Source organism: Gossypium hirsutum, chromosome A01 (genome assembly GCF_007990345.1).
Source record: "Gossypium hirsutum isolate 1008001.06 chromosome A01, Gossypium_hirsutum_v2.1, whole genome shotgun sequence".
NCBI lineage: Eukaryota > Viridiplantae > Streptophyta > Magnoliopsida > Malvales > Malvaceae > Gossypium > Gossypium hirsutum.
This window is the reverse complement of record NC_053424.1, coordinates 1,677,716-1,691,142: the sequence shown is the minus strand read 5'-3', so window position 1 is coordinate 1,691,142 and position 13,427 is coordinate 1,677,716. Positions and strand designations below refer to the sequence as shown.

The window sequence follows — 13,427 nt, the reverse complement described above, 5'->3', positions numbered from 1 at the left end:
CATATTAATATATAAATACATGTGTCTAAAAGTAAGTACATGCAAATTCATAGATAAGGTATATACATGCTTAATAATGTGTATGAATTAAATACATGTACTAATATAAATGGATACAAAATAACTTAAATCCTATGTGAAACGTATATAAAACATATTAGAACAATAAAAGAAATATATTGACATGCAAAGATATATATAGAGTCAAAAGCCATTATGTATAAAAATAGATAATCATTATTATAATGTATATATGTATAATAATGCGAATGAGATGAAAATTTGAAGTATTCAAAGTGTAATGTTAATGCTACAGAAATGAATTTACGAGAATAAAAAAAACAATCATCTAAAGTCATTAAAAAAGGAAAAGATATTAGAATATAATGAATTAAAAATACACTAAAAGGACTTAATAAAAAAGATCCAAAATAAAGGGGAAAATTTGAAAACAAAAAAATGAAGGAAGGGACCACTGCACGATGCGCGCCAATGCGCAGGGGCTTTATCTGGAAATATTCCAGGCTCCCAAAACGCGGCGTTGACGCTCGGACCGTAATGCAAGTGCGCGCAAATTGTAGGGGAAATTTAAGAAAAAAGGAATGTGAATATAAACCGATTTGCACATGGTGCGAAAGGGAGGGACTAATATTGTAAATAATCCCTCACCGCAAAAACACGCGGGTCATCGGGGTAGTACACCGGATCGGGTCGGGTCGGAGGATAGATACGACACCGTTTCAATGCCATTGGTTACTGGCTTGAAACGGCATCGTATTCAGACCTTTAAAAAAAGCCCCAAATTTGGCTATTCAGCCATTTCAAAACCCTAGCCTCCTCCTTCCTTTCTTTGCTGCCCTCTTCATCTGGCCGAAACCTAAAGCCCCGTTTCGAACACCCAAACCGCCATCGAGAAGGCGTTTCGTGCTTCTGGCCTCGGCAAGTCGTTCTTTGGCCTCAAAATCCTCTCCCTTTAACTTCGATTTCGACGAAGCAGGGGAGGATCGATGGCCTATTTTCAAGGTAAGGTTTCGTTTCCTTTTTCTTTTTATTTAGATACTAAAAAGAAAGAAAATCAACGGGAATGGACAAGAATAAAGTGTAATAAACCCAGAAACTTAGGAACAGAAATCACCTTTTCTTTTTGGTGTTTCTTTTGTATTCAATATGCGAAAATGTGTATCTGTATTGTACGTGTATTCTCTCTCCACGTAACCTTTTACAAAGACTCAAACTCTGGCTTTATAGCCGAAAGGAAAGAGGAAAAATTAACGAAAAAACAAAAAATACAATGTTTTTTCTTTTTGGTGTTTCTTTGCTGTTGTTGCTTGTTTGTCTCCTTGCAGGTGCGAGTGTGCTGGCGCTCGGGTACGGGTGGTGCGTCAAGGCTGTACGGAGGTGCACAGGGGGTCGTACGGAGGCGTGCTGGAGGCTAGGGCTGCGGCGTTCCTTGCTGCTAGGGTTCTGCCCTGTTTTCAAACCTTGGGCCACTTGGGTTAATTGGGTATTGGGCCACTAGATTTGGGCTAGAGGGACTGTTTTGGGCTTGTAATAGGACATTAATTAAATGGACTTTTATTGGACTGTTAATGTATTTTTATTTATTTTGGTTTTGTGCTTATACGGGCCCGGGTTAAATTGGCCCATTACACTAATATATCGTTTAATATTCGATTTTTTCTCATGATTTTAGTACCCAAAGATTACAGTGGTAACATTTCTGATACTGATTACCTATAATGTATTAGTGCATCTTTTTGAATGAGATCATCTTTTGGATATAAAGAATAATACACAAAACTAAATTTCACTTTTTCATCAGTTTATACCGACTTAGTACCGAGTATTTCCCAGAATTATCAGCACACCACATGAGAATCTGCAGAAGTGGACACACATTTTTAATTATGACACTATTATAAAGACGCATAAATTATTTGATGGAAATATTTACAAAATCAAGTTGAAAGTGGGCATAGTATGCTTACCTCTTTACACAGTCTTTACCTGTTAATGTTATTTTAGTGTTATAAGAGGGGCTAAATTCAAAATGCAAAAGAAGTAGGAGAAGGAGATGTCTAATTGGGTTTGAGTAAAATATTTACAGATTAAGTCAGGCTCATATATGATATCGAAACAATGCTTAAGTTGGTTTCTTTTAAAGAAAATTATTAAACAAAAACCAATATAAATAATAAAAAAATTTATAGATTTTCCTATTACTACTTATAGTCTCTTAAACGTGTGAATCAAAAAATAATTTATATTTATTTCTGCTTAAACTCACATTCTCTTATTGTCGCCATAATAACAATATTAATTGAGCCAAGACTTAATCTACAATAAAAAAAATTAAATTATAAAAATGGGTTAATTCATTTAAAGGAAAAAGTCATGTGGATAGACAAAATAGAACTTAGAGTGAGGTATGCTATGATACAATAATGGCTTTAAGCCTTAATTAATATCCAACATTTAGTAAATTACCGATGTTTGAAAGAGGGGAAAAAAGCAATTTGAGTAGATTCATCCTCCCATTCTACATCTTTCCACCATCCCTCATCTCCTTCAATGACGAGCCTTCGTCCTTTTGCACTATTGGAGTTTAGTGGGAACTTCTTCAGCATTAGGCAATTTAAAATTGTGATTCTCTTCAGCTGCGGAAAAAGTAGAGCATGTCTGTATATTGTCTTCATTTTGGGCAGATTATGTAGATGCAAAAACTCTAGCTTAGAAAACAAGTTTGAATTTCCCTTTAGCTCGGCGACTTCACTAAGTTTTTCCTCACTGATTATTTCTTCTAAACCCTGGCAATCACGTATAAATAGTCGTTCCAAATGTGGAGCAAAAATTATCCAACTCGCATCCCTCAATTGATTGCAGTCGAATAGGTATATAGATCGAAGGCTATGGAAGCATCCTACACCTTCAATTATGTTACTTTCGATCTTCACATCTTCAATAACCATATAACCCGAAAGTTCTAAGCTATATAAAGGCTGCAAATTTGCTAAAGCCAAAATATTCAATGACCTTGAATCTCTAAAACCTTGAAGGCTTACATGTTCAATGGCACAGCTAATGAACTTGTTGAACCCCAAAGCCTTTTCTAACTCCGAAGTGCTTGTAAAAGTAATGGTCAACACATTCAAATAGTTTAAATGCTCCATTTCCTCCAAAACCAGTGAACATTGATAGCAACACCCCTCCATTTTCAGTACTTGCAACTTAGAGAAACTGGATATCAATTGTGGGATTATTCTCAGCCTCCTTGTCCGCTCCAAATTCAAATATTTCAGATTTTTTAAGGCCTTCAATTCGATTGGCAGCTTTCTTATGTGTGTAAACGACAGATTGAGATGTTCTAGTGAAACCAACTTTCCGATTCCAACTGGCAATTCTTTCAAATTCATATTGTGGGACAAGTCTAGAACCCTAAGCATCGGCATGAAATTAAAGAAATCATTGATGATCACCTTCAAACGATTCCTCCCAAGAAATAAAGTTTGGAGATTGGGGCATGCCAATATGTCAGTTAGATTTTCAATTAGATTATCCATCACCGACATTCTTATTACCTCTTCCCACTTTTTAGCTTTTGGTTGTTCCTTTAACTGAACACCTGATTTGACAAAAAACTTCTCCTCAGATTCACCAGCAATCCACAAAGCCATGTCGCGAATCACATCGTGCATCTTTATACGATGATTACCTTGTTTCTCCAATAAGCATGCGTCAATAAGAGAACCTATAATGAAATGTCCCCGGTTTCTGGCACTGCTCAAATTGGTATGCTCGTCCAAAAGTCCTTCCCCGATCCAACAATGTATTAGTTCATCTTTTTCGATGGATTTATCCTCTGGATATAAAGAACAATACAGGAAACAAGATTTCACTTTTTCATCAGCTAAACAGTCATAACTGAATTTTAACTTGGGAAACATCTCTTTCCCTACCCCTGGGAACACAGAAGCTGTTGATTGCCTTAAAACTTCAATAGCATATTTCCATTCGTGAGGAGTCTTCTTGGATGCCATGGCCCGCCCAATTGTAATGAGAGCGAGAGGTAGTCCTGCACACTCTTCAACCACCGCTTCAGCTAACTTGCAAATATCTGGATGCATTTGAAGGGTCTCTGATCCAACCTTCTCCTCGAACAGTTTGAAAGCTTCTCCTGGTGGTAAACATTCCACTCTGATATTATTATCCATGTTCGGTTGCATTTGACAGCACACATCACGACGACGAGTTGTGAAAATGACTTTAGAGCCATTTCCTTGTGTTGGAAGAGGTACCCCAGCTCTTGTGAGATCAAACCATTCCCATATATCATCCAACAACAATGCAAACTTCTTTTTACGTAAGACGTTGAAGATGTCTGCGGCTTTCTCTTCAATAGATTTCCAACCTTCATTAGAGAGGCCTATTCTTTTGGCAATCTCATCCTGGACTCTCTCAATTGGCCGATCTTGTGATGCAACTGCCCAAATTACATGGTAATCATGGGTAGTATCATGGAATTTGTTATTGATTTGGTTTAGGAGGGTTGTCTTGCCAACCCCTCCTAAGCCATATATGCCAATAATTCCCACTTGTTCCTTTTGAAGACAGCTCCAAACCTGATTGACATACGACTCTAAACCCACAGTTGGATCAGAAGGTCGTTTATTTGCGGAAGGAATTGGTGGCTTGCAGGCCACGTCACTGAAATCTCCTTTCTCCTTCAGGCCTTTCACCTCTTGGAGTATTGTGGCGATTTGCTTCCCGAACTTGTGGGTGGACCTGGGATGCCTGGAACAACAACCTCCCATACATAACTTTTCAACATGCTGAGGACTTTGGACAATCAGTTTATCAGCATCGGTTATCACACGATCAGCCCTCTGAAGCCAAAGATCAACTTGGGGTAGCCGCTTAAGTTGCTTCTCATCTTCAGCGACCCTGACCCTGCTCATCAGATCCCTCCTGGTCGCCTTCAAATCTTCCACTTCAGTTTTTAAAGCAGGGAGGTTTTTTTCAAGTTTGCATAGAAAAGCAGAATCCCAACAACGGGTAATGATGGTATCGAGTGAAAGTGAGATTGAGAAGATATTACCCATACCTGTTTTTGATTTTAGAAGAGTGAGCTGAACAATTGCTGGAAATAGAAGTAAGGAATAAATCAAAGAAGCTTATAGAGCTATATGAAAGATTGAGAATATTTTCGTAAACAAAAAGAGAGAGAGAAAATCCGCAGGTAAACAAAGACAAATCGTTGGAAGTTCACATGTATTTTGGTACCAAAAAATAATAAAAATATAAAATAATCAAAAAATTTTAAAATTTTACATAAATATGTACAAAGTGTTTAAATTATGCTAAAAATATATTACAATTTGTTAATTAAAAAATGTATATAAATTTAAAACTATTCAAAATTAAAATTAAATTACTATGTTTTTAAAAAAATTAAATTAAATTAAATTTATAAATATGTTTTCAATAAAATCTTTTTTCCATAACTGTTTTAAATTAAAAAAAACTATATATACAAGTATTTAAAATAATAATAAATAATTATATATTGTATTAAATTTAAGTGGTTTTATATTTTATTTAATTAAAATATTTTGTTTTTAAATTTTAAAGTTAATAATTATTGAAATGCTTAATATATTATTTGATATGATAATTTTTTTTAATGTGATACCTGTATTTTAGAAAAGCTATATATTTTGATACTTAAATTTTATAATATTATAAAGTTTAAAGTTTTTATGATTTTGTTAATAAAATGAATATTTTTTAGTGGCATGATCCAATAAAGGAATTCACAGGTTGGACCTACATCTCTCTTTCTCTTTCAAGGGTTCCACTTTCTTTGGTAGCTTTGGGCAGGGCATTATGGGTGGACAGTATGTCCAATTTGACATGCTAATTTTTATGACAGATAAAAGGATCTTGTCTTTTGTGTGCAAACCATTCCCCTCATTGGCAACTTGCAATCAACCAGTGAATCTGCAATTTTAAAACCTGAATTTTATTCTAAAGTCTGAATTCCAATTTGGCATGCTGAGAGTTATGACAGATGAAAGAAAATTCTTGTCCTTTGTGTGGAAACCACTCCCCTCATTGGCAACTTGCATTATTGGGGAGAACTAAGATCCCATCGAAAAAAAAAGAAAAAGGAATACTAATAGCAGCATGTGTAAGATGTTAGGTAGTAACATCTAACATTACTCTGCCACCTTCCTAGCAATTCATCAGCAAATGAAATCCCTGTTCTAGGAATGTAAAGAGAAGTACAGCCTTGGACTTTTTTGTTATCCAAATGGAAGCTAGAGTTCCAAAAAAAGCTTTGCACACTTACTGATAGCACTGAATCACTAGCATTCATACAAGCACCATTATTGCCACTTAAACAATGATCAGAAAAGGAAACACAAGAGACAGCATTGGAAGACGAAGGCAACTAAATCCAAGACCATAAGTTTAATGATACATATATGACATTAAAATCCTACTTGTTATTTGAATAACTATCGTTATTTGACAACAAAATAGACAGCATTTGTAGTTTACAGAGGTATGAAAAAAAGGAGAAAAGCAATTTGAGTGGATTCATCTTCTCATTCTACATTTTTCCACCACTACTCATCTTCTAAAATGATGAGCGTTTGTCCTTTTTCAGTATCGGAGTTTAGTGGGAGCTTCTTCAGCATTGGGCATTCTACAATTGATATTTCCTTCAGCTGTGGGAAAGGCAGAGCATGGCAGTATAATGTCAAGGTTGGAAAGAACTTGAGAAAGAAGAACTTCAGCTGAAGATGAGTTGAGTAAACCTGCTGAAAGTGATGGTGATGAAGATGAGCTGACTAAAGCTGGTTTTCATAGAAAAAAACATGAAGGTTACAGTTATCTTGATCATGTTCGAAGATATTGAGAGGTAATGTTGGGACTTGGTGCTTTTTACCAGCTAATACAAATGTATGTTGAATGTGTCACTTATGAAATAGGTGTATGAGTCTGAGTGAAGGAAACAACAACAGCAGTCCGAAGGCAAAGAACCAATTGAAGAGATGTCCAATAAATATAAGCATCAGTATTTAACTAACCAGTTTGCTGTAAGTGATTAAATCTTTGCATGCCTTCTTTGTCTTTTAGCCTTTCTTTGATAATCCTTCTAACTTATTGATAAATGAAGCCTGAAGTCTGTATATTAGAAATGCAGTCTACTGGATTGACAGAGGAACCTGTTAACAAAGGTAACTACGATGGTTATGTTTCTGAATTATGGCATGTGGTCTGACGAAGGGGAAAGAAATTATGTTATCTACTGACAGATGTGAATATCATTTCAAGTTTGATTTATAGATGAGACAATTCCTTTGTTTTATCTTACTCAGGTGAAATTTCACATGGTCGAATTATACAAGACACAAAGACTTCAAGTCCTTCCATAAATGCATCAGCTCCTTTCGAAAAGGTAAGTTTGAAGCAGAACCATCATAATGAAATAAGGTAATATTTGAGCTCTGCTCTTTGGGAGAAGCAAAAATAGAGAAAACCAACATGATATACTCTCAAATCAAACATTTTATTATAAATTACATGTAATTTAAAGGTATGCAAAATAGAACTTACAGTGAGGTATGCTATGATACAATAATGGCTTTAAGCCTTAATTAATATCCAACATTTCATAGATTACAGAGGTTTGAAAGAGGGGAGAAAAGCAGTTCGAGTGGATTCATCCTCCCATTCTACATCTTTACACCACCCACTCTCCTTTAATGATGAGCCTCTGTCCTTTTGCAGTATTGGAGTTTAGTGGGAGTTTCTTCAGCATTGGGCATTTTACAATTGATATTTTCTTCAGCCGTGGGAAAGGCAGAGCATGGTAGTATATTGTATTCATTTAAGTGGTTTTATATTTTATTTAATTAAAAATTTTGTTTCTAAAATTTTAAAGCTAATATATCATTTAATATTCGATTTTTTCTCATGATTTTAGTACCCAAAAATTATAGTGATAACATTTCTGATACTGATTACCTATAATACATTAGTGCATCTTTTTTAATGAGATCATTTTCTGGATATAAATAACAATACACGAAATAAGATTTCGCTTTTTCATCAGCTTATACTCACTTAGTACCGAGTATTTCTCAAAATTATTAACACACCACACGAGAATCCGCAGAAGTGGACACACACTCTTAATTATAACATTATGATAAAGGCGCATAAATTATTTGATGGAAATATTACAAAATCAAGTTGAAATTAGGCATAGTATTCTTACCTCTATACATAATCTTTCTCTGTTAATGTTATTTTAGTGTTACAAGAGGGGCTAAATTCAAAATGCAAAGGAAGTGGGAGAAGGAGATGTCTAATAACTATACTCATCAAACATTTAACTAATCAGTTTGCTGTAACTTATTAAATTCAGAGATTGCCATTTGAATATTAATTACAATAACTTGTTTATGAGTCTATAATTATAGAGAATTCATATACATAATCTCACTTTTAATAATCGTGTTTGAGTAAAGATGTTCACAAATTAAGCTGAGCTCATATATGATATCGAAACAATGATTAAGTTGGTTTTTAATAATTTTTTAATAATAATTTGTATAATAATAATTTTTTTATTATTAAAATATTAAAAAAATAATCAGTAAATAATTTTTATAATAATAATTTTTTTATTATATATATTTAAATTTGAAACACCCTAATCTAATCATATAACCATATTTCAACATTGAAACACATTGAAACATCATTGTTAATATTTGTACTTGCATGATCTCAGATTCTACAATCATAAACAATTTTAAAATGTTAATAATTTGTATTAATGAGTTTTAATATAAAAATATTAAAATTTATATTATGTCACCGTTATTTTATTATAATATAATTATCAATATTTAGTATCTAATAAGTTTTTTTATTGATAACATGTATAATAAATGAAAATAAATTATATTTTATTAACTTATTAAAACTTAAATTTTTAATTTTTTAAAATTCAGAATTTATACTTAACATATTTTTCTCTCCTATAAAAAATTTCATATTTAAATATACAGAAATACAAACTAAAACAACATTTATAAGAAAATTTTAATTTTACTATAATTATGGAAATTTTTAGTTATAAAATTAAAAGAAAATGATATGATGGGTTGAAAGTTATACTTCAAATTTAAATTCATTAACATAATATATTTTCAAAATCATACTAAAGAAAAAAGTCTGTGTAAAACAAAGAACCAAGCTACATGTAATCTAGGGATAGGCACAATAGAACTTACAATGAGGTATATTATGATACAATCAAGGTTTTAGGCGTTAATTAATGTCCAACATTTATTAGAATAGACCAGGTTTGAAAGAAGAGAGAAAAGCAATTCGACTGGATTCATCCTCCCATTCTACATCTTTCCACCATTCCACCTCAGGTTTGAAAGAAGGGAGAAAAGCAACTCGAGTGGATTCATCCTCCCATTCTACATCTTTCCACCATCCCTCCTCTCCTCCAATGACGAGCCTTTGTCCTTTTGCACTATTGGAGTTTAAAGGGAGCTTCTTCAACACTGGGCATTCTAGAATTTTGATTTCCTCCAGTTGCGGGAAAGGCAGAGCATGGCGGTATATTGTTTTCATTTCGGGCAAATCTTTTAGATAAAAAACCTCAAGTTTAGAAAATAAGTTACCATCTGCCTTGGACTTAGTGACTTCATCAAGTTTTTCCTCGTCGATAATTTCTTCTAAACCTTGGCAGCTGATTATAAATAGTCCTAACAAATTTGGAGCAAAAATTATCCAACTCACATCCTTCAATCGAGTGCAATAACATAGGCTTACAAATTGAAGGCTATGGAAGCGTCCCACACCTTCAATTATGTTGCTTTCAATCTTCACTTCTTCCAGATACATACAAAAAGAAAATGATAAACTCTGTAGATGTGGCACATTAGCTAAAGCCAACATATTCAATGATCTTGAATCCATGAAATCTTCAAGGCTTACATATTCAAAGGTAAAGCTTAAGAACTTGTTGAACCTCGAAGCTTTTTCCAACTCTGAAGCGCTTCTAAAAGTAATGGTTACTACATTCAAATATTTTAAATGCTCCATTTCCTCCAAAACCAACGAACATCTATAACCACAACCCACCATTTTCAGTACTTGCAACTTGGAGAAACTGGATATCAGTTGTTGAGGGATCATACTCAGCCTGCTTGTTTTCTCCAATTTCAAATATTTCAGCTTTGCTAGGGCCTTCAATTCAACTGGCAACTTTTTTATTCTTGTCCGTGACAAATTGAGATGTTCTAGTGAAACCAACTTTGCAATTCCTACCGGCAATTCTTCCAAATTCATATTTCTAGACAAGTCCAGAACCCTTAGCATCGGCATGAAATTAAAGAAATCATTGATGATTACCTTCAAATGATTACTCCTAAGAAACAAAGTTTGGAGATTGGGACATTCCAATATCTCAGTTAGATTTTCAATTTGATTCTCCATCAGCAACATTCTTGTTACCTCTTCCCACTTTTTAGCTTTTGGTTGTTCCTTTAACTGAACACCCGATTTTACAAAAAACTTCTTCTCAGATTCACCAGCAATCCACAAAGTCATGTCACGAATCACATTGTGCATCTTTACAAAGAGATTACCTTCTTTCTCCAATAAGCCTACGTAAATAAGAGAACCTATAATGAAAAGTCCCTGGTTTCTGGCACTGCTCAAATTGGTATGCTTGTCCAAAAGTCCTTCCCCGATCCAACAATCTACTAGTTCCTCTTTTGGGATGCTATAATCTTCTGGATATAAAGAACAATACAAGAAACAAGATTTGACTCTTTCACTCGTTAAATAGTCATAACTGAATTTTAACTTGGGAAACATCTCTTTCCCTACCCCTGGGAACACAGAAGCTGTTGATTGCCTTAAAACTTCAATAGCATATTTCCATTCGTGAGGAGTCTTCTTGGATGCCATGGCCCGCCCAATTGTAATGAGAGCGAGAGGTAGTCCTGCACACTCTTCAACCACCGCTTCAGCTAACTTGCAAATATCTGGATGCATTTGAAGGGTCTCTGAGCCAACCTTCTCCTCGAACAGTTTGAAAGCTTCTCCTGGTGGTAAACATTGCACTCTGATATTATTATCCATGTTCGGTTGCATTTGACAGCACACGTCAAGACGACGAGTTGTGAAAATGACTTTAGAGCCATTTTCTTGTGTTGGAAGAGGTACCCCAACTCTTGTGAGATCAAACCATTCCCATATATCATCCAACAACAATGCAAACTTCCTTTTACATAATACCTTGAAGATGCCTTCAGCTTTCTCATCAAGGCTCTTAGATTTCCAACCTTCATTAGAAAGGCCTATTCTTTCGGCAATTTGATCCTGGACTCTCTCAATTGGCCGATCTTGTGATGCAACTGCCCAAATGACATGGTAATCATGGGTAGTATCATGGAAGTTTAGGAGGGTTGTTTTGCCAACCCCTCCTAAGCCATATATGCCAATAATTCCCACTTGTTCCGTTTGAAGACAACTCCAAACCTTGTTGAAGTTGGACTCTAAACCCACAGTTGGCTGACTAGGTCTTTCAGTTGCTGGAGGAAGTGGTGGCTTGCTGGCCACCTCACTGAAATCTCCATTCTCCTTCTGGTCTTTCACCTCTTGGAGTTTTTTGGCAATTTTCTTCCCGAACTTGATGCTGGACCTAGGATGAGTGGAGCAACAACCTCCCATACATAGATTTTCAACATGCTGAGGACTTTGGACAATCAATTGATCAGCATCGTTTATCAGAGTTTCAGCCCTCGAAAGCCAACCCTCAACTTGGTTTAGCCGCAATTGATCAGCATCGTTTATCAGAGTTTCAGCCCTCGAAAGCCAACCCTCAACTTGGTTTAGCCGCTTAAGCTGCTGCTCATCTTCAGCAATTCTGACCCTGCTCATCAGATCACTCCTGAGCTCCTTCGGTCCTGCTACTTCAGCTTGTAAAGCATGGAGGTTATCTTCGAGGTTGCATATATAACTTGCCCGTCCAGTCGCACAATCCGAGAAACGGGTAATGATGGGATCGAGTGAAAGTGAGATTGAGAAGATATTACCCATACCTGGTTTTGATTGTAGAAGAGTGAGTTCAACAATCTGGAAATAGAAGCAAGGAATAAATCAAAGATGCTTATGGAGTTCTATGAAAGTTTGAGACTACAAAGGGGAGAAAAATAAAGACAAACTGTTGGAAGTTCACATGCATTTTGATACCCAAAAAAAAAAGAGATAGTGAATATGATGATAATTACAGTAAATTGTGTAAAATCATTGACTTGGTGGAAAGACTTGCATTGCACACAGCTCCCTTTTATCCCACTTTATTTGGTTTTAACACAATCGGTCCATTGTAAGGCATATTTTGTGTGCAGTGGATACCATATGCAATTTCTTATTCTATTTTACAACTTGAGCAACATTAATACAACATATTTTAATTAATCATAGTAGGTGTAAAGTTTGTTTAATATAAAAATCAGGCAAGTTGGGAGCTACCTCTTTCTTTAAAGGCTTCCACTTCAACAAAGATAAAGGAACCTCAATTATTAAGATCCCATCAGAAAAGAAAGACTAAGATGAGCATGTTGGGTAGAAACTCACAACTTGCTTTGCCCTGCATTAGCTTCCCACAGCATTCATGTATGAGATATTCACAAGCACTATCATTGCCACTTAAAAAAACATCAGCAAAAAACAGAAAACAGTGGAAGATCAAGGTAACTGAATTCATGACCATATATGCCAATGGAAGAATTCAGAAATTGTTTCAGGGGTTATCATAATCCAATTAAAGACATGGAACACATAAAAAATTGTGCTTACACATCTTTGTGAGTATGTAGTTATTAAGTAGTATAGCCACCAACTTATTGCAAAATTAATGCCCTCTGCAGTCATCTGGTTCTCAACCTTCAAAGCAGGTGTCTAGATTCAAAATGCAGAGGAGGTAAGTTGAGCACTATAGACAAAATAAAAAAGATATGAGGATTTTCACTCATAAGCTTCATGTTACAATATGATATAATATGATTAAACCATAACTAATTGCATATCCTAATTTCAATATTCATATTTTACTTAACACGTTATCTATTTAGAACATAGTTAAATTACTTCTTTAAAATTTAAGATAAATGGGCATAATTTGTTGATTAAAAAATATGCTAAAAATATATCACAATTTGTTGATTAAAAAATGTAGGAAGATTTAAAATTATTAACAATTATAATTAAAATACTATATTTTTAAATATTTTAAAATGATTTATATTTATAAATATTTTTTCAGAAAAAATAGTTTTTTTCCAAAACTGTTTTAAATTAAAAAAAAAACTATATAAACAAGT

General features: G+C 34.5%; 2 protein-coding genes and 1 long non-coding RNA gene across 4 annotated transcripts; 1 reads left to right on the top strand and 2 right to left on the bottom strand.

Annotated features, from left to right (window-relative positions):
* Nucleotides 1-414: 414 nt before the first annotated feature.
* On the top strand, nucleotides 415-1,684 carry LOC107942195 (uncharacterized). Its single transcript, XR_001695792.2, has 2 exons — nucleotides 415-1,023; nucleotides 1,347-1,684. It is a non-coding gene; the product is annotated as an uncharacterized lncRNA (long non-coding RNA).
* Nucleotides 1,685-2,357: 673 nt separating this feature from the next.
* Nucleotides 2,358-5,254, bottom strand: LOC107942188 (disease resistance protein SUMM2-like). The gene has a single exon (XM_016875823.2). The coding sequence runs from the start codon at nucleotides 5,097-5,099 to the stop codon at nucleotides 2,484-2,486; it is 2,616 nt and encodes an 871-aa protein (XP_016731312.2). The 5' UTR covers nucleotides 5,100-5,254; the 3' UTR covers nucleotides 2,358-2,483.
* Nucleotides 5,255-9,189: 3,935 nt separating this feature from the next.
* Nucleotides 9,190-12,471, bottom strand: LOC107944563 (probable disease resistance protein At5g63020). 2 transcript variants are annotated; one of them, XM_041117553.1, is made up of 2 exons: nucleotides 12,333-12,471; nucleotides 9,190-12,177 (listed from the first exon to the last, which is right to left on the bottom strand). In XM_041117553.1, exon 2 carries the CDS (start codon nucleotides 12,139-12,141, stop codon nucleotides 9,370-9,372), a length of 2,772 nt encoding a protein of 923 aa, XP_040973487.1. In that variant the 5' UTR covers nucleotides 12,142-12,177; nucleotides 12,333-12,471; the 3' UTR covers nucleotides 9,190-9,369. The 2 variants fall into 2 exon arrangements, with proteins under 2 accessions (XP_040973487.1, XP_040973488.1); XM_041117554.1 differs by lacking the exon at nucleotides 12,333-12,471 and having other exon boundaries at nucleotides 9,190-11,855; nucleotides 11,922-12,326.
* Nucleotides 12,472-13,427: the final 956 nt, after the last annotated feature.

What these genes read in the sequence shown, in the direction of transcription:
- LOC107942188 (XM_016875823.2), bottom strand. Translation starts at nt 5,099, where the DNA reads ATGGGTAATATCTTCTCAATCTCACTTTCACTCGATACCATCATTACC.
- LOC107944563 (XM_041117553.1), bottom strand. Translation starts at nt 12,141, where the DNA reads ATGGGTAATATCTTCTCAATCTCACTTTCACTCGATCCCATCATTACC.